Below are 13,332 nucleotides of genomic sequence, written 5' to 3'. Positions count from 1 at the left end.
GCTCCAGGTGGCACTGCTGCATAGATGCTGGCTGCAGGACGCCGTTCTAGGCACCCTGCTAGCCAGATGAGGCTAGCAGAAAAAAGCTCCAAGGGCCAGACCAAATGATTCCAAGGGCCTTATACGACCCCCGGGCCTGAGGTTTCCCCGTCCCTGGTTTTAGTACTGGCTTATAGTTGATCTTGTAAGAGCAGAGTTGGTGACATATTTCCCCATAAGTTGCAAACGGGAAATTAGAGGTAAAAATAGTCTTATTTAAGCTCCACTAATGCATAGCGAAGCTGCTGTTCATTATCTCCTGCGTGTTTCTTTTTATTTTTCATAAAAAGGTCAGTTTTATATTTGTATCACTCAGTGTGAATGAGCCCCAAAGAAGGAACATTGGCCCTCATTCAGAGCCGTACGCTCTGAGCAGAGCGCACGCTCTGAATGAGGGCCGTCCTCCATAATTATGGAGCGTCCTCCTGGACGCTCGTATAGCTGTGGGTAACCACCCACAGCCTGTACGAGCGTGCAGGTTGATGGCCGCGATGGTCTTGACCATCGCGACCATCGCCACAGCGAGCCGGAGCCTGCGGTTGAGTTTCTCAACTGCAAGGCCCGGAGTAATTTTGGCTCTATCAGAGCCAAAATCACTCCCACTGACATCACTAGTGATGTCAGTGGGCCGGCTTCTGACGGTAGGCGTTCCCTTGGGAACGCCCCCGTCTGGGAGGCACGCCCCCGGCACGCCCACCAAAGGGGGCATGCTGTCAATCAACATCGACAGCACGCCCCCTTTGATCAGACACAACGAGCGAAGGAAAGTCCTTCGCTCGTCGCGTCTGGCGCATGCGCACGACGGAGCTCCCTCCGTCGTGCGCATGCTCAGTGCAGACCATCGACCCACTTGCGAGCGGACAGCCGCTCGCGAGTGGGTCTGAATCAGGCCCATTGTTATATTTCTGCCTATTTCTAGTGATAGTGGACAATCAGACTGATTCAGAGATGGACGCTTTTGCACAGCAGTTACGTCTTTGGATGCAGCTGTTGTGCCAAAATGCACTCCCCCGCTCCGCCCCTAATGATGAATAGTATCCCCGGCCACGCCCCCTATGCCGCACCATTTCCTACAAGTCCTGAGATTGGGTAATCCGCACCCACTTCCCCCTTTCCCCTTGTCGCCCCTGCAAAACTCTGAAGAGGTGCGTTTGGAACTTCTTGGGACACACTGTACCAAGTTTTTTACAGAGGTAATCTGAGGAAACACCCTTTTGCCACAAACAATGTATCAGCTGTGTCATGTAATGTTACACATTCTAAAACTGTTAGCACCCAAGTGATATGTTGTCTGTCACCATACCAGCCAATCAGGTTTTGTCTACCATATTCTTTAATGCAATAGAGAAATGACAGCTAATATATATCTGATTGATTGCTATGGGCAACTGCACCCCTTTTCTATTTTAGAAGCTGCAGTAAATCTATCCCAAGGAGTTTGTACAAATAATAGTGTAAAGAAAGCTGTACCGTTTCTGGTAATTTTCTCGCTCTCCAAGTAAAACTGAAATTCATAAGTTCCTCCCAAAGATCCAGACTTTGGAAAATGGGTTCCGTATCTGTCAATGAATTTTCGGTAGGTGCTGTATTCATAAACTGAGGGAAGACTAACAAGTTCTTTCCAGAACGGTTCAGCGAGGACTAAGAACTCTGGGTCGCGATTTATGAATTGTGCCACTTCCACGTGATTTCTTATAACCAGGTATTGGTAACTCTGCGGGTAACCAAAAAAATCAAACGTAATTTATCATGGCAACACAAACTTTGAAACTTTTTATTTTATTTTTACATTTTCTTCCACTAAATTCTAAAATGTATTACACCAAAAATTGGATCCAAAAGGTATTACCCCAAAGGGAATATGCAGCGCTGATAATAGATGCAGTTTAATATAAATATAAAAACAATACAATCATAGAAATAAAAACATATCAAAATGTATTTTTGTGTGGTAATATTGTGGATCCAATGCGATAGTAGATGGAGGTCCAAATAACAACCTCATAAAGCATGCATAATACCTTGAAAAAGCTACCAGGTGGTAGTGAAACGCGTTGGTGGTTCTTCCTATCAGGCACTCATCATTTGGACACTATTCAGGAACTGCATTGGAGTTTTCTCAACTTGGGACGCCATCCCTGGTTCCAGCATCAATCTTTCAGAGGTCTTTTCGTGCGTTGGTTGTTCGCCGGTGTGATACCATTGCTAATTTTGGGACCCTCGTTTCATCTGGACATAAGCTGGTAAAATCTTTCCCATTGTTGGATTTACAACTATATCCCAAGTTACCTTGCGAGACATTACATCAGTGCCCATCCTGTATATTGCTGCAGCAATAGTGCCTATAGGATATTATGTTTATTTTTATATTTATATTAAACTGCATCTATTATCAGCGCTGCATATTTTCTTTTCTATATTGTCATATAGGAGGCTGACTACCTCCCCTTTTTTGCAGCTGCTGGGAAGACTCCTCACCACAGCGCCCTATTTACTATCTTTATAGTTCTATTCTTGCATTACCCCAAAGGGGCCTATTCATGATGGTAATTATTGAAGACAGTTAATTAACATTCAGACTCACCGTGGAATCCGGAGAAATTCATCATTGCTCCAGCGCAGTGACAGCTGATGCGAAATCAGCTGTCCACCCGACCAGCTTCACTGCTCTTTTCGAAGCAGTGATGTAGTGCGCATGCTACAGGTCACCTATGCGCACAATAGCCCCGACGTCCGGCGGAAGAGGCCGGAAGGATTCCTTTTCGCAAACCCGGACCTCCTTCCAAAAGGAAAGGAATGGGTTGCGATCCACAAGCCATCTGAAGACGGCAAATGGTCTCGCAATCAAGCTCCGAAAATATTGTATTTTCAGAGCTAGATAAATTCTGTCCCCATACACTACTAGAGTATGGGGACAGCGGGCCATTCCGCAAAAGGAAGGTAAGTAGGAGATATCTGTGATACTAGTGTATGGGGACAGTGGGCCATTCCACAAAAGGAAGGTAAGTAGGAGATATCTGTGATACTAGTGTATGGGGACAGAGGGCCATTCCGCAAAATGAAGGTAAGTAGGAGATATCTTTGATACTACTAGTGTATGGGGACAGAGGGCCATTCTTCAAAAGGAAAGTAAGGAGATATCTGTGATACTAGTGTATGGGGACAGTGGGCCATTCCACAAAAGGAAGGTAAGTAGGAGATATCTGTGATACTAGTGTATGGGGACAGTGGGCCATTCCGCAAAATGAAGGTAAGTAGGAGATATCTTTGATACTACTAGTGTATGGGGACAGAGGGCCATTCTTCAAAAGGAAAGTAAGGAGATATCTGTGATACTAGTGTATGGGGACAGTGGGCCATTCCACAAAAGGAAGGTAAGTAGGAGATATCTGTGATACACCTGTATGGGGACAGTGGGCCATTCCGCAAAAGGAAGGTAAGTAGGAGATATCTGTGATACTAGTGTATGGGGACAGTGGGCCATTGCACAAAAGGAAGGTATGTAGGAGATATCTGTGATACTACTGTATGAGGACAGTGGGCCATTCCGCAAAAGGAAGGTAAGTAGGAGATATCTTTGATACTAGTGTATGGGGACAGAGGGCCATTCTGCAAAAGGAAAGTAAGTAGGAGATATCTGTGATACTAGTGTATGGGGACAGCGGGCCATTTCGCAAAAGGAAGGTAAGTAGGAGATATCTGTGATACTAGTGAATGGGGACAGCAGGCCAGGAAGATAAGGAGCAGATATCTGTGATACTAGTGTATGGGGACATTGGGCCATTCCACAAAAGGAAGGTAAGTAGGAGATATCTGTGATACTAGTGTATGGGGACAGAGGGTCATTCTGCAAAAGGAAGGTAAGGAGGAGATATCTGTGATACTAGTGTATGGGGACAGCGGGCCATTCCGCAAAAGGAAGGTAAGTAGGAGATATCTGTGATACTAGTGTATGGGGACAGTGGACCATGCCGCCAGAGGAAGGTAAGTAGGAGATATCTGTGATACTAGTGTATGGGGACAGAGGGTCATTCTGCAAAAGGAAGGTAAGGAGGAGATATCTGTGTTAATAGTGTATAGGGACAGCGGGGCATTCCGGAAAGGAAGGTAAGTAGGAGATATCTGTGATACTAGTGTATGGGGACAGTGGACCATGCCGCCAGAGGAAGGTAAGTAGGAGATATCTGTGATACTAGAGTATGGGGACAGCGGGTCATTCCGCAAAAGGAAGGTAAGTAGGATATATCTGTGTTAATAGTGTATAGGGACAGCGGGGCATTCCGGAAAGGAAGGTAAGTAGGAGATATCTGTGATACTAGTGTATGGGGACAGTGGACCATGCCGCCAGAGGAAGGTAAGTAGGAGATATCTGTGATACTAGAGTATGGGGACAGCGAGCCATTCCGCCAGAGGAAGGTAAGTAGGAGATATCTGTGATACTAGAGTATGGGGACAGCAGGCCATTCCGCCAGAGGAAGGTAAGTAGGAGATATCTGTGATACTAGTGTATGGGGACAGCAGGCCATTCCGCCAGAGGAAGGTAAGTAGGAGATATCTGTGATACTAGTGTATGGGGACAGCGAGCCATTCTGCAAAAGGAAGGTAAGTAGGAGATATCTGTGTTAATAGTGTATGGGGACAGCGGGGCATTCTGGAAAGGAAGGTAAGTAGGAGATATCTGTGATACTAGTGTATGGGGACAGCGAGCCATTCCGGAAAAGGAAGGTAAGTAGGAGATATCTGTGATACTAGTGTATGGGGACAGCGGGCCATTCTGCAAAAGGAAGGTAAGTAGGAGATATCTGTGTTAATAGTGTATGGGGACAGCGGGGCATTCCGGAAACGAAGGTAAGTAGGAGATATCTGTGATATTAGTGTATGGGGACAGTGGGCCATTCCACAAAAGGAAGGTAAGTAGGAGATATCTGTGATACTAGTGTATGGGGACAGTGGGCCATTCCGCAAAATGAAGGTAAGTAGGAGATATCTTTGCTACTAGTGTATGGGGACAGAGGGCCATTCTGCAAAAGGAAAGTAAGTAGGAGATATCTGTGATACTAGTGTATGGGGACAGCGGGACATTTCGCAAAAGGAAGGTAAGTAGGAGATATCTGTGATACTAGTGTATGGGGACAGCAGGCCAAGAAGATAAGGAGCAGATATCTGTGATACTAGTGTATGGGGACATTGGGCCATTCCACAAAAGGAAGGTAAGTAGGAGATATCTGTGATACTAGTGTATGGGGACAGAGGGTCATTCCGCAAAAGGAAGGTAAGTAGGAGATATCTGTGTTAATAGTGTATAGGGACAGCGGGGCATTCCGGAAAGGAAGGTAAGGAGGAGATATCTGTGATACTAGTGTATGGGGACAGCGGGCCATTCCGCAAAAGGAAGGTAAGTAGGAGATATCTGTGTTAATAGTGTATAGGGACAGCGGGGCATTCCGGAAAGGAAGGTAAGTAGGAGATATCTGTGATACTAGTGTATGGGGACAGCAGGCCATTCCGCCAGAGGAAGGTAAGTAGGAGATATCTGTGATACTAGAGTATGGGGACAGCAGGCCATTCCGCCAGAGGAAGGTAAGTAGGAGATATCTGTGTTAATAGTGTATGGGGACAGCGGGGCATTCCGGAAAGGAAGGTAAGTAGGAGATATCTGTGATACTAGAGTATGGGGACAGCAGGCCATTCCGCCAGAGGAAGGTAAGTAGGAGATATCTGTGTTAATAGTGTATGGGGACAGCGGGGCATTCCGGAAAGGAAGGTAAGTAGGAGATATCTGTGATACTAGTGTATGGGGACAGCGAGCCATTCCGGAAAAGGAAGGTAAGTAGGAGATATCTGTGATACTAGAGTATGGGGACAGCAGGCCATTCCGCCAGAGGAAGGTAAGTAGGAGATATCTGTGTTAATAGTGTATGGGGACAGCGGGGCATTCCGGAAAGGAAGGTAAGTAGGAGATATCTGTGATACTAGAGTATGGGGACAGCAGGCCATTCCGCCAGAGGAAGGTAAGTAGGAGATATCTGTGTTAATAGTGTATGGGGACAGCGGGGCATTCCGGAAAGGAAGGTAAGTAGGAGATATCTATGGCCCAAATACTTAATTTTTACAATTGCAGGTGAAAATGTTAATTTTCTCCTGCTTTTGTAAAAATTAAGTGATGATGAATAGGCCACTTAATCTCCAATGTGCAGTGCAGCATGCTGGGGGGCATTTGTTATACAGTATAGAGATGTGTCCTCATACACTGCTGCTTCAGGGCCTGATACAGCAAGCAATGCAAATGAGAGAACGCACGGTGCGAGCCGATGTTTGCAATCTACACATGCGTATGCATCGCATTGCGCGTGCGCAAACAGGTTGCTGCGTATGGTTAAGGTTCTCTCAGAGTACGCAGGGAGCCCACAGAGACCTCCGATGTTGATTGACAGGAAGTGGCATTTGAGGGTGATGACAAGGGGGGGGTCGGCCGAACGCAGGCACGCCGTTACTGGGGTGTGCATAAATTAATTTCAGTGGTGGCGCATGCTGCTGGGCGCCTCTTTGCGTGCAGGAATCTATCTAGTCCTGCGGCAGGGTCAGATCTACCCTTAGCTTGCATGCAGCTTTGATGGCACTTGATGTTCCCGATGTTTACGCTGTCAATCACAGCAAAGGTGGGTGACTTTATGTCTTGCTGGGTGTCTGCTTCGTGTGCAGCGGTCTCCGTGCGTATGCATTGATTAGCATATCCTCGCAAGGGCTAGGTGCGTGCGTCTGCTAGCGTGCGTTCCTTGCTGAATCAGGCCCTCAGTCAAGACAAACAGCGTCTACCGGCACGCCAGGACCCAGGGGACTTGGCCGCACCAAACATCTTTCTCGTTTAAAATGTGCGTCTTATTCGCATAAATGAAACAACTGCAAGCGACAATATTATTTATCTAGATCAATTTGATGTGCGACATTTGTATATCTGTATGCGAAAGAGTCTGAACCTGCATACAAAGTTCCACCATGCAGCGGACGCGACTTTTTCTCACGCCAAGTTCTGTTGTGAGTCATCATCAACTCCAGTCCTCAAGTACCACCAACAGGTCATGTTTCATGGATGTCTTCAATCATGCACAGGTGAGTTCATCTATTTTTCTGGGTCACTAATTATCCCCACCTGCTTCCACAGATGGAAATCCTGAAAGCATGACCTGTTGGCAAAACTTGAGGGTTGAGTTTGAGAACCACAGTTCTAAAGAGAAGTGGAGAAGCTGCCTAATTAGCTTGTACCTAAGTTATTTTTAGACTGTACTTGATAAATGCTAGCTACAAGTTGATTGGCTGCTTTGGGTAACTTCTCCACTTCACCGCTCTATAGAAAGTTTGATACATCTCCCCCCTAGCTCCGTGAATGCGATATGGGTGGCATTACGTTCAACTCTGATTGCATAATGTAGCGCATACTTGCCTACTTTTGAAAAAGCATTTCAGGGATTGTGAAAGTAACACCGATGAGCGCGGCGGTAAAGTGGGCGTGTACTGATACATCTGAGGCACGGTCATAACATTTAAGCTGCATACACACACAACGATTTTGTTACCAGCGATTTTCTGAACGATTTTATGAACCATTATCTGTCAGATTTTTAAAGTGTAATGAGCGATTTTCTTGAACTACAAACGATTTTTGCATATTCCATTAATGAAAATCGTTCAGTTGGTCAGTCTGACTGAACTACAAACTGCAAACTACAAACGTGAACACACATGAACGATAATCGTTCATCGTTTTAACATAGAAAGTGAACAATTTTTTCAACAATTGAACGATAAACGATATCGTTAACAATAATCGTTCAAAAAATCGTTGTGTGTGTATGCACCTTTACTTACATCCAAATGTAAATGAGCACAAAAGCAGTTAGTAAGATCTACTTATTGATGAAAACACACTGATACCTTACAGAAAATGCATGTAGCCATAGGGATCATTGGTGCAGATGTATGAAGCTGTGGAAAGTGATAAAGTGTAGAGTGATAAATGACCAACCAATACGCTCCCACCTGTCATTTTTCAAACACAGCCTGTAACATGACAGTTGTGAGCTGATTGGTTGGTCGTTTATCACTCTGCACTTTATCACTTTCCAGACCTTCATACATCTGCCCCAATGTGCCTTATAACCAATGCAGGGAAATGATACTAATGATCCCATTTGAATGTAAATATCTCTTTATTTTAATATATAACAGCTACATAATGGGGGTAAGGTGCAATCAGGAAGATTGCTAGACTCTTCAGGGAGAGGGAGATTGCTACTATTTCAGGGAGTCTCCCTGACAATCAGGGAGAGTTGGCAAGTATGATGTAGGGGAAGGACGGGATGCTGGGGAAAAGGAGTACTAAATGGAGAATATCAGTAAACAAGACCGAAAAATTTTGTTTCTTCTGTCTGCCGAATAATAGACTCATTTCTATAGATTATGGACTTATTCGATCTGTTTGTGAGTGTTTCTCTGAATAGTGTAATGCTCTCTCAGGATGGCGTTGTGTCTCCTGTCCCTGGAGAGAAGCAGAGCAGAGACATTTCTCTTCCGGCTACTTTGCCCGGACCTGCTCTGCGCACGCACCAGATTCAGACTTCTGTCGCCGTCTTTCGCTGGTGCAAAAACCGCAAAAAAGTCAGAGCAGCCTCATGTTCTCCTGGCAGGGACACGCCGTTATCGCATTGTTTGTGCCGGCAGGAGATTTCATATAAATAGCGCAAAGTAAAAGATGAGAGGAAAGCCTATAGCTATGAATCGGCTACAGCATATATTACTGAATAGAGCCCATAGTATGATATATAAAGATCAAAACAACCCAGCTAAGCACAATAACTTCATAATGCATATACAGGTTGAGTCTCCCATATCCAAATATTCCGAAATACGGAATATTCCGAAATACGGAATATTTTTAGCATGACTGAGAAAGTGAAACCTTTGATTTTTGATGGTTTAATAATGTACACAAACTTTGTTTAAAGCTCAAAATTATTAACAATATAGTATAAAATTACCTTCAGGCTGTGTGTATAAGGTGTAGATGAAACATAAATGAATTTCATTTATGTACACAAACTTTTTGTGATGCACAAAATTATTACAATATTGTATAAAATGACCTGCAGGCTGTGTGTATAAGGTGTATATAAAACATAAAAGCATTCTGTGTTTAGATTTGGGTCCCATTCCCAAGAAATATCATTATGATATGCAATTATTCCAAAATACGGAATATTCCGATATCCGAAATACCCCTGGTACCAAGCATTTTGGATATGGGAGACTCAACCTGTAATACAACCACGCTGAACCTTTTTCCAGAAGGGCAGAATATTTTACATGCCTTTTCCTTTGTATAACGTTCAGTTTCTGTTTGGACGCCTCCTTCACCGTAATCACTCGTCACACGTCTCTCCTTGTCTTTCGCATAGGACCAGCTGCTGCTATAAAAGTCATGGCTAAAATCGTTCTTTACTTCTACCTGTAAGAAATCCATTGGGTGTGGAAATAAAATAAAACACATTAAAGCCAATGAAAGAATGAAAACAATGCAAACAATGTATATTGGGCCTGATTCATTACGGATCGCGACTGCCATTACGGCCAATTGTTGGGCTCTGCGCAAGCGAATGCATCACAGTGTGTGCGCGCGAACTAGCCAGAGACTACGCAGAACCATCGCAGAGTGATTGACATGAAATGCCGTTTGTGGGAGGTGACCATGGGGGGACGGGGGGTTGGTCGGTGAAACACAGGCGTGCCAGTGCGTTTGAACACCGTTGCAGGGGTGTGCATAAATTATCCACTGGGTTGCCGTACGCAGCTTGGCCTGTCACTGCACGTGATGAGGTTAGTAATTCCGGAGTAAGGTCAGAGCTTGTGCAAGTGTGTGTGAGGCTGCGATGGTACTTAATGTTACCGATGGTTTCGCAGTCTTGCTAAACATTACGGATGTGTGTAAGGTAAGGTGGGCGTCCATATGTAGTGCTGTAACAGCAAAGCGATCGCAATAGATTAACATATAGCAGTTAGACTCCGTGCGTAATCGCAGCCGTGATCTCAGTTGCGGTCCTTAATGAATCAGGCCCATTGTCAGTTTGCAATACGCTTGACTGTACCCAGTATCTATAACGACAATATCCAGATATCTTTGTTACTCATAGATTTATAATAATAATTAACACAGAGATGTCTGTTATGTAACAGGATCCCAGTGTAACACCATCAAGGGCAAATACAGGATATTTAGGGGGGGGGGGATTTTAGATATAGAGATATATATAGCTATTGATAGATACACATATACTGTGTGTATATATTATAAACTATATATATATATACAGAGCAGCTCGGCACTCAATTAGAATAGAACCACAGCTTGCCTCGGTGCCTCCAGCCACAAGATACAATCAATCCAAATCCAATAGTGGCACTCGCAGGGCTAATCATCCAGGGTACAGACGGTGTACTAACACCAAATCATCAACCTGTATACATGTGGGTCAGGTCAACGTTTCATTTTTATTACAAAAATTTCTTCAGGACATACAGGTTGAGTCTCCCATATCCAAATATTCCGAAATACGGAATATTCCATAGTACAGAATTTTTTTTGGCCTGACTGAGAAAATGAAACTTTCATTTTTTGATGGTTCCATGTACACAAACTTTGTCTAAGGCACAAATTATTAAAAATATTGTATACAATTACCTTCAGGCTGTTTGTATAAGGTGTATATGAAACATAAATGAATTTCATGTACCGTATATACTCGAGTATAAGCCGAGTTTTTCAGCACAAAAAATGTGCTGAAAAAGTCCCCCTCGGCTTATCCTCGAGTCAAGTGTAGCGCTGACCGGACGGAGTTCGGTCAGCGCTACACACTGCCAAACACATAGCCGCCGGAGCCGGCAGCTATGTGTTTGCTGTAATCAGCAGCCTGTCAGACTCTCAGCGGCTGCTGCTGCTCCCACTGCGGGAGCCATCTTCCGGCTCCCGCAGTGGGTGATGGGAGACACGTCGTCATGACGACGTCTCTCCCATGCAAAGCGGCCGGAGGAGCGGACAGCGGCGGGACCAGGAGCGGACAGCGGCGGGACCAGGAGCGGACAGCGGCGGGACCAGGAGCGGGAGTTTCAGGTAAGTGTTTATTTTTTTTTTTATTGTTATCACGTCTCTCTCTACTAGGGGGGGGGACTACAGGGGGCACTACCAGGGGGCGATGACTGCAGGGGGCACTACCAGGGGGCGATGACTACAGGGGGCAGTATCAGGGGGCGATTACTACAGGGGGCACTAAAAGGGGGGAATACCACTAGGGGAACTACCAGGGGGGGATTACTACAGGGGAGGATTACTACAGGGGGCACTAAAAGGGGGGATTACTACAGGGGGCACTAAAAGGTGGGATTACTACTGGGGGTACTACCAGGGGGGGATTACTACTGGAGGCACTGAAAGGGGGGATTACCACTGGGGGCACTACCAGGGGGGGATTACTACTGGGGGCACAACCAGGGGGAATTACTACTGGGGGCACTACCAGCTGTTGCCATTTCCCACACTAGGCTTATACTCGAGTCAGTAAGTTTTCCCAGTTTTTTGGGGTAAAAGTAGGTACCTCGGCTTATATTCGGGTCGACTTATACTCGAGTATATACGGTATGTACACAAACTTTGTTTGAGCCACAAAATTATTGAAAATATTGTATAAAATTACCTGCAGGCTGTGGGCCTGATTCAGAGCCGGACGCTCTTTAAGAGCGCTCGCTCTGAATCAGGGCGTCCCTTTTTTCTTTAAAGACGGCCTCCTGGCCGCTCGGATAGCTGTGGGTGACCACCAATAGCTTATGCGAGCGGCCAGGTGATGGTCGCGAGGGTCAAGACCATCGCGACCATCAGGCTTGCGACGAGACCCTTGTGGTAGGGTCTCGTGGCCGCAAGCCCCAGTGGACTTCCTGCTCTAATAGAGCAGAAAGTCCACCTACTGACATTACGAGTGATGTCAGTAGGGCCGCCGACAAACAGCAGGAGTTCCAAAGATATCTCATTATGATATGCAAATATTCCAAAATACGGAATAGCCGTTATCCAAAATACCCCTTGTCCCAAGTATTTTGGATATCGGAGACTCAACCTGTGTGTGTGTATGTATGTATGTATATATATATATATATATATATATATATATATATAAAGACAACGTTTAGACCGGCACTCATATATAACATTCCATTAGGGTAGCTCCGGTGCCACAACCCAAAAAAATTGTATATTCAAGGTGAACATGGAAAGGCACTCAGAGACGCAAATAACTTCAAGCAGCTACAATGATGAAATCAACGTTTCGGAGAGAACCTCCTTTATCAAGACTGTATAATGAAAGAAAAAGACAAACATACATTAAATAGACTTGGCTTACCACCCTCGTGACATGTGCAAGCAAAGGGGACACCTTTGCTCACCCTAGATCTGGCAAAATCTATAAAATCCATCATGCCTTGACATGCTCCAGTCGTTTTGTCATTTATTTTATAAGATGCCCCTGTGGATTGTTTTACATAGGGAAAACATCAAGACAAATGAAAGAACGCATGGCCCTACATAGGTCCAGTATTAGAGCGGCTCTTGATGGCAAACAGATTGACCAGCCTGTACCTAGACATTTTAAGGATTTCCAACACAATCTATCAACCATCAGATACAAAATGATTGATTATGTGCCCCCTAATCCTAGGGGAGGTGATCGTGATCGCACTTTGCTGCAAAAAGAAGCACAATGAATCCACAGATTCCAGACGGTCCAACCCAGGGGACTGAATGAATCTCTTGTGTTTTCATGTTTTCTGTGATGTCTATGTTATTTGTTGATTTCTCCGCTGATTCCTCAGGGAGTTATATGCACAGATATTTGATATTAGTGCCTGATATTATCGCTGATTCTTCTCTTTAATACTATTCATATGATCATATACCTGCCTCAGATGTTACATCAGTTTGCTGTTATACCGTTCATGCATTCTATTTCTTGCCTTTATTGCTATTACTTTATGCAGGTTCATCTCCTTTCAGGCCATTACATTGATGCATTGATTACATTAGTTCGCTTCTTCACCTTGTAATAGCACAGTGTTTTGCCGTGCTACGTAGCGTTGTTGTTTATATGTTACCCTGGTGATGGTCCTTTCACCACTGTCACTGTCTAACCACTCCCCCACAGGGAGTCCCCGGCTTTTCCGAGTCGCATGTGTGACGTCAGCGGGATTCAGCCG

The 13,332-nt window shown here is 44.9% G+C and overlaps 1 protein-coding gene across 1 annotated transcript in view; it reads right to left on the bottom strand.

The window, feature by feature from the left end:
* The window catches only part of C7 (complement C7), a 126,711-nt gene that overhangs the window by 74,873 nt on the left and 38,506 nt on the right, over positions 1-13,332 (bottom strand). Inside the window, exons 7-8 of the mRNA XM_088455236.1 lie at positions 9,404-9,541; positions 1,510-1,753 (exon numbers count right to left, since the gene is read on the bottom strand). Of these exons, the coding sequence (XP_088311362.1) occupies positions 1,510-1,753; positions 9,404-9,541 (382 nt within the window). The remainder of the gene's footprint in view (positions 1-1,509; positions 1,754-9,403; positions 9,542-13,332) is intronic.

Source organism: Taudactylus pleione, unplaced genomic scaffold, assembly GCF_031769625.1.
Source record: "Taudactylus pleione unplaced genomic scaffold, aTauple2 ptg000647l, whole genome shotgun sequence".
Classification (NCBI taxonomy): domain Eukaryota; kingdom Metazoa; phylum Chordata; class Amphibia; order Anura; family Myobatrachidae; genus Taudactylus; species Taudactylus pleione.
This window is presented reverse-complemented; position numbering and strand designations above follow the sequence as displayed.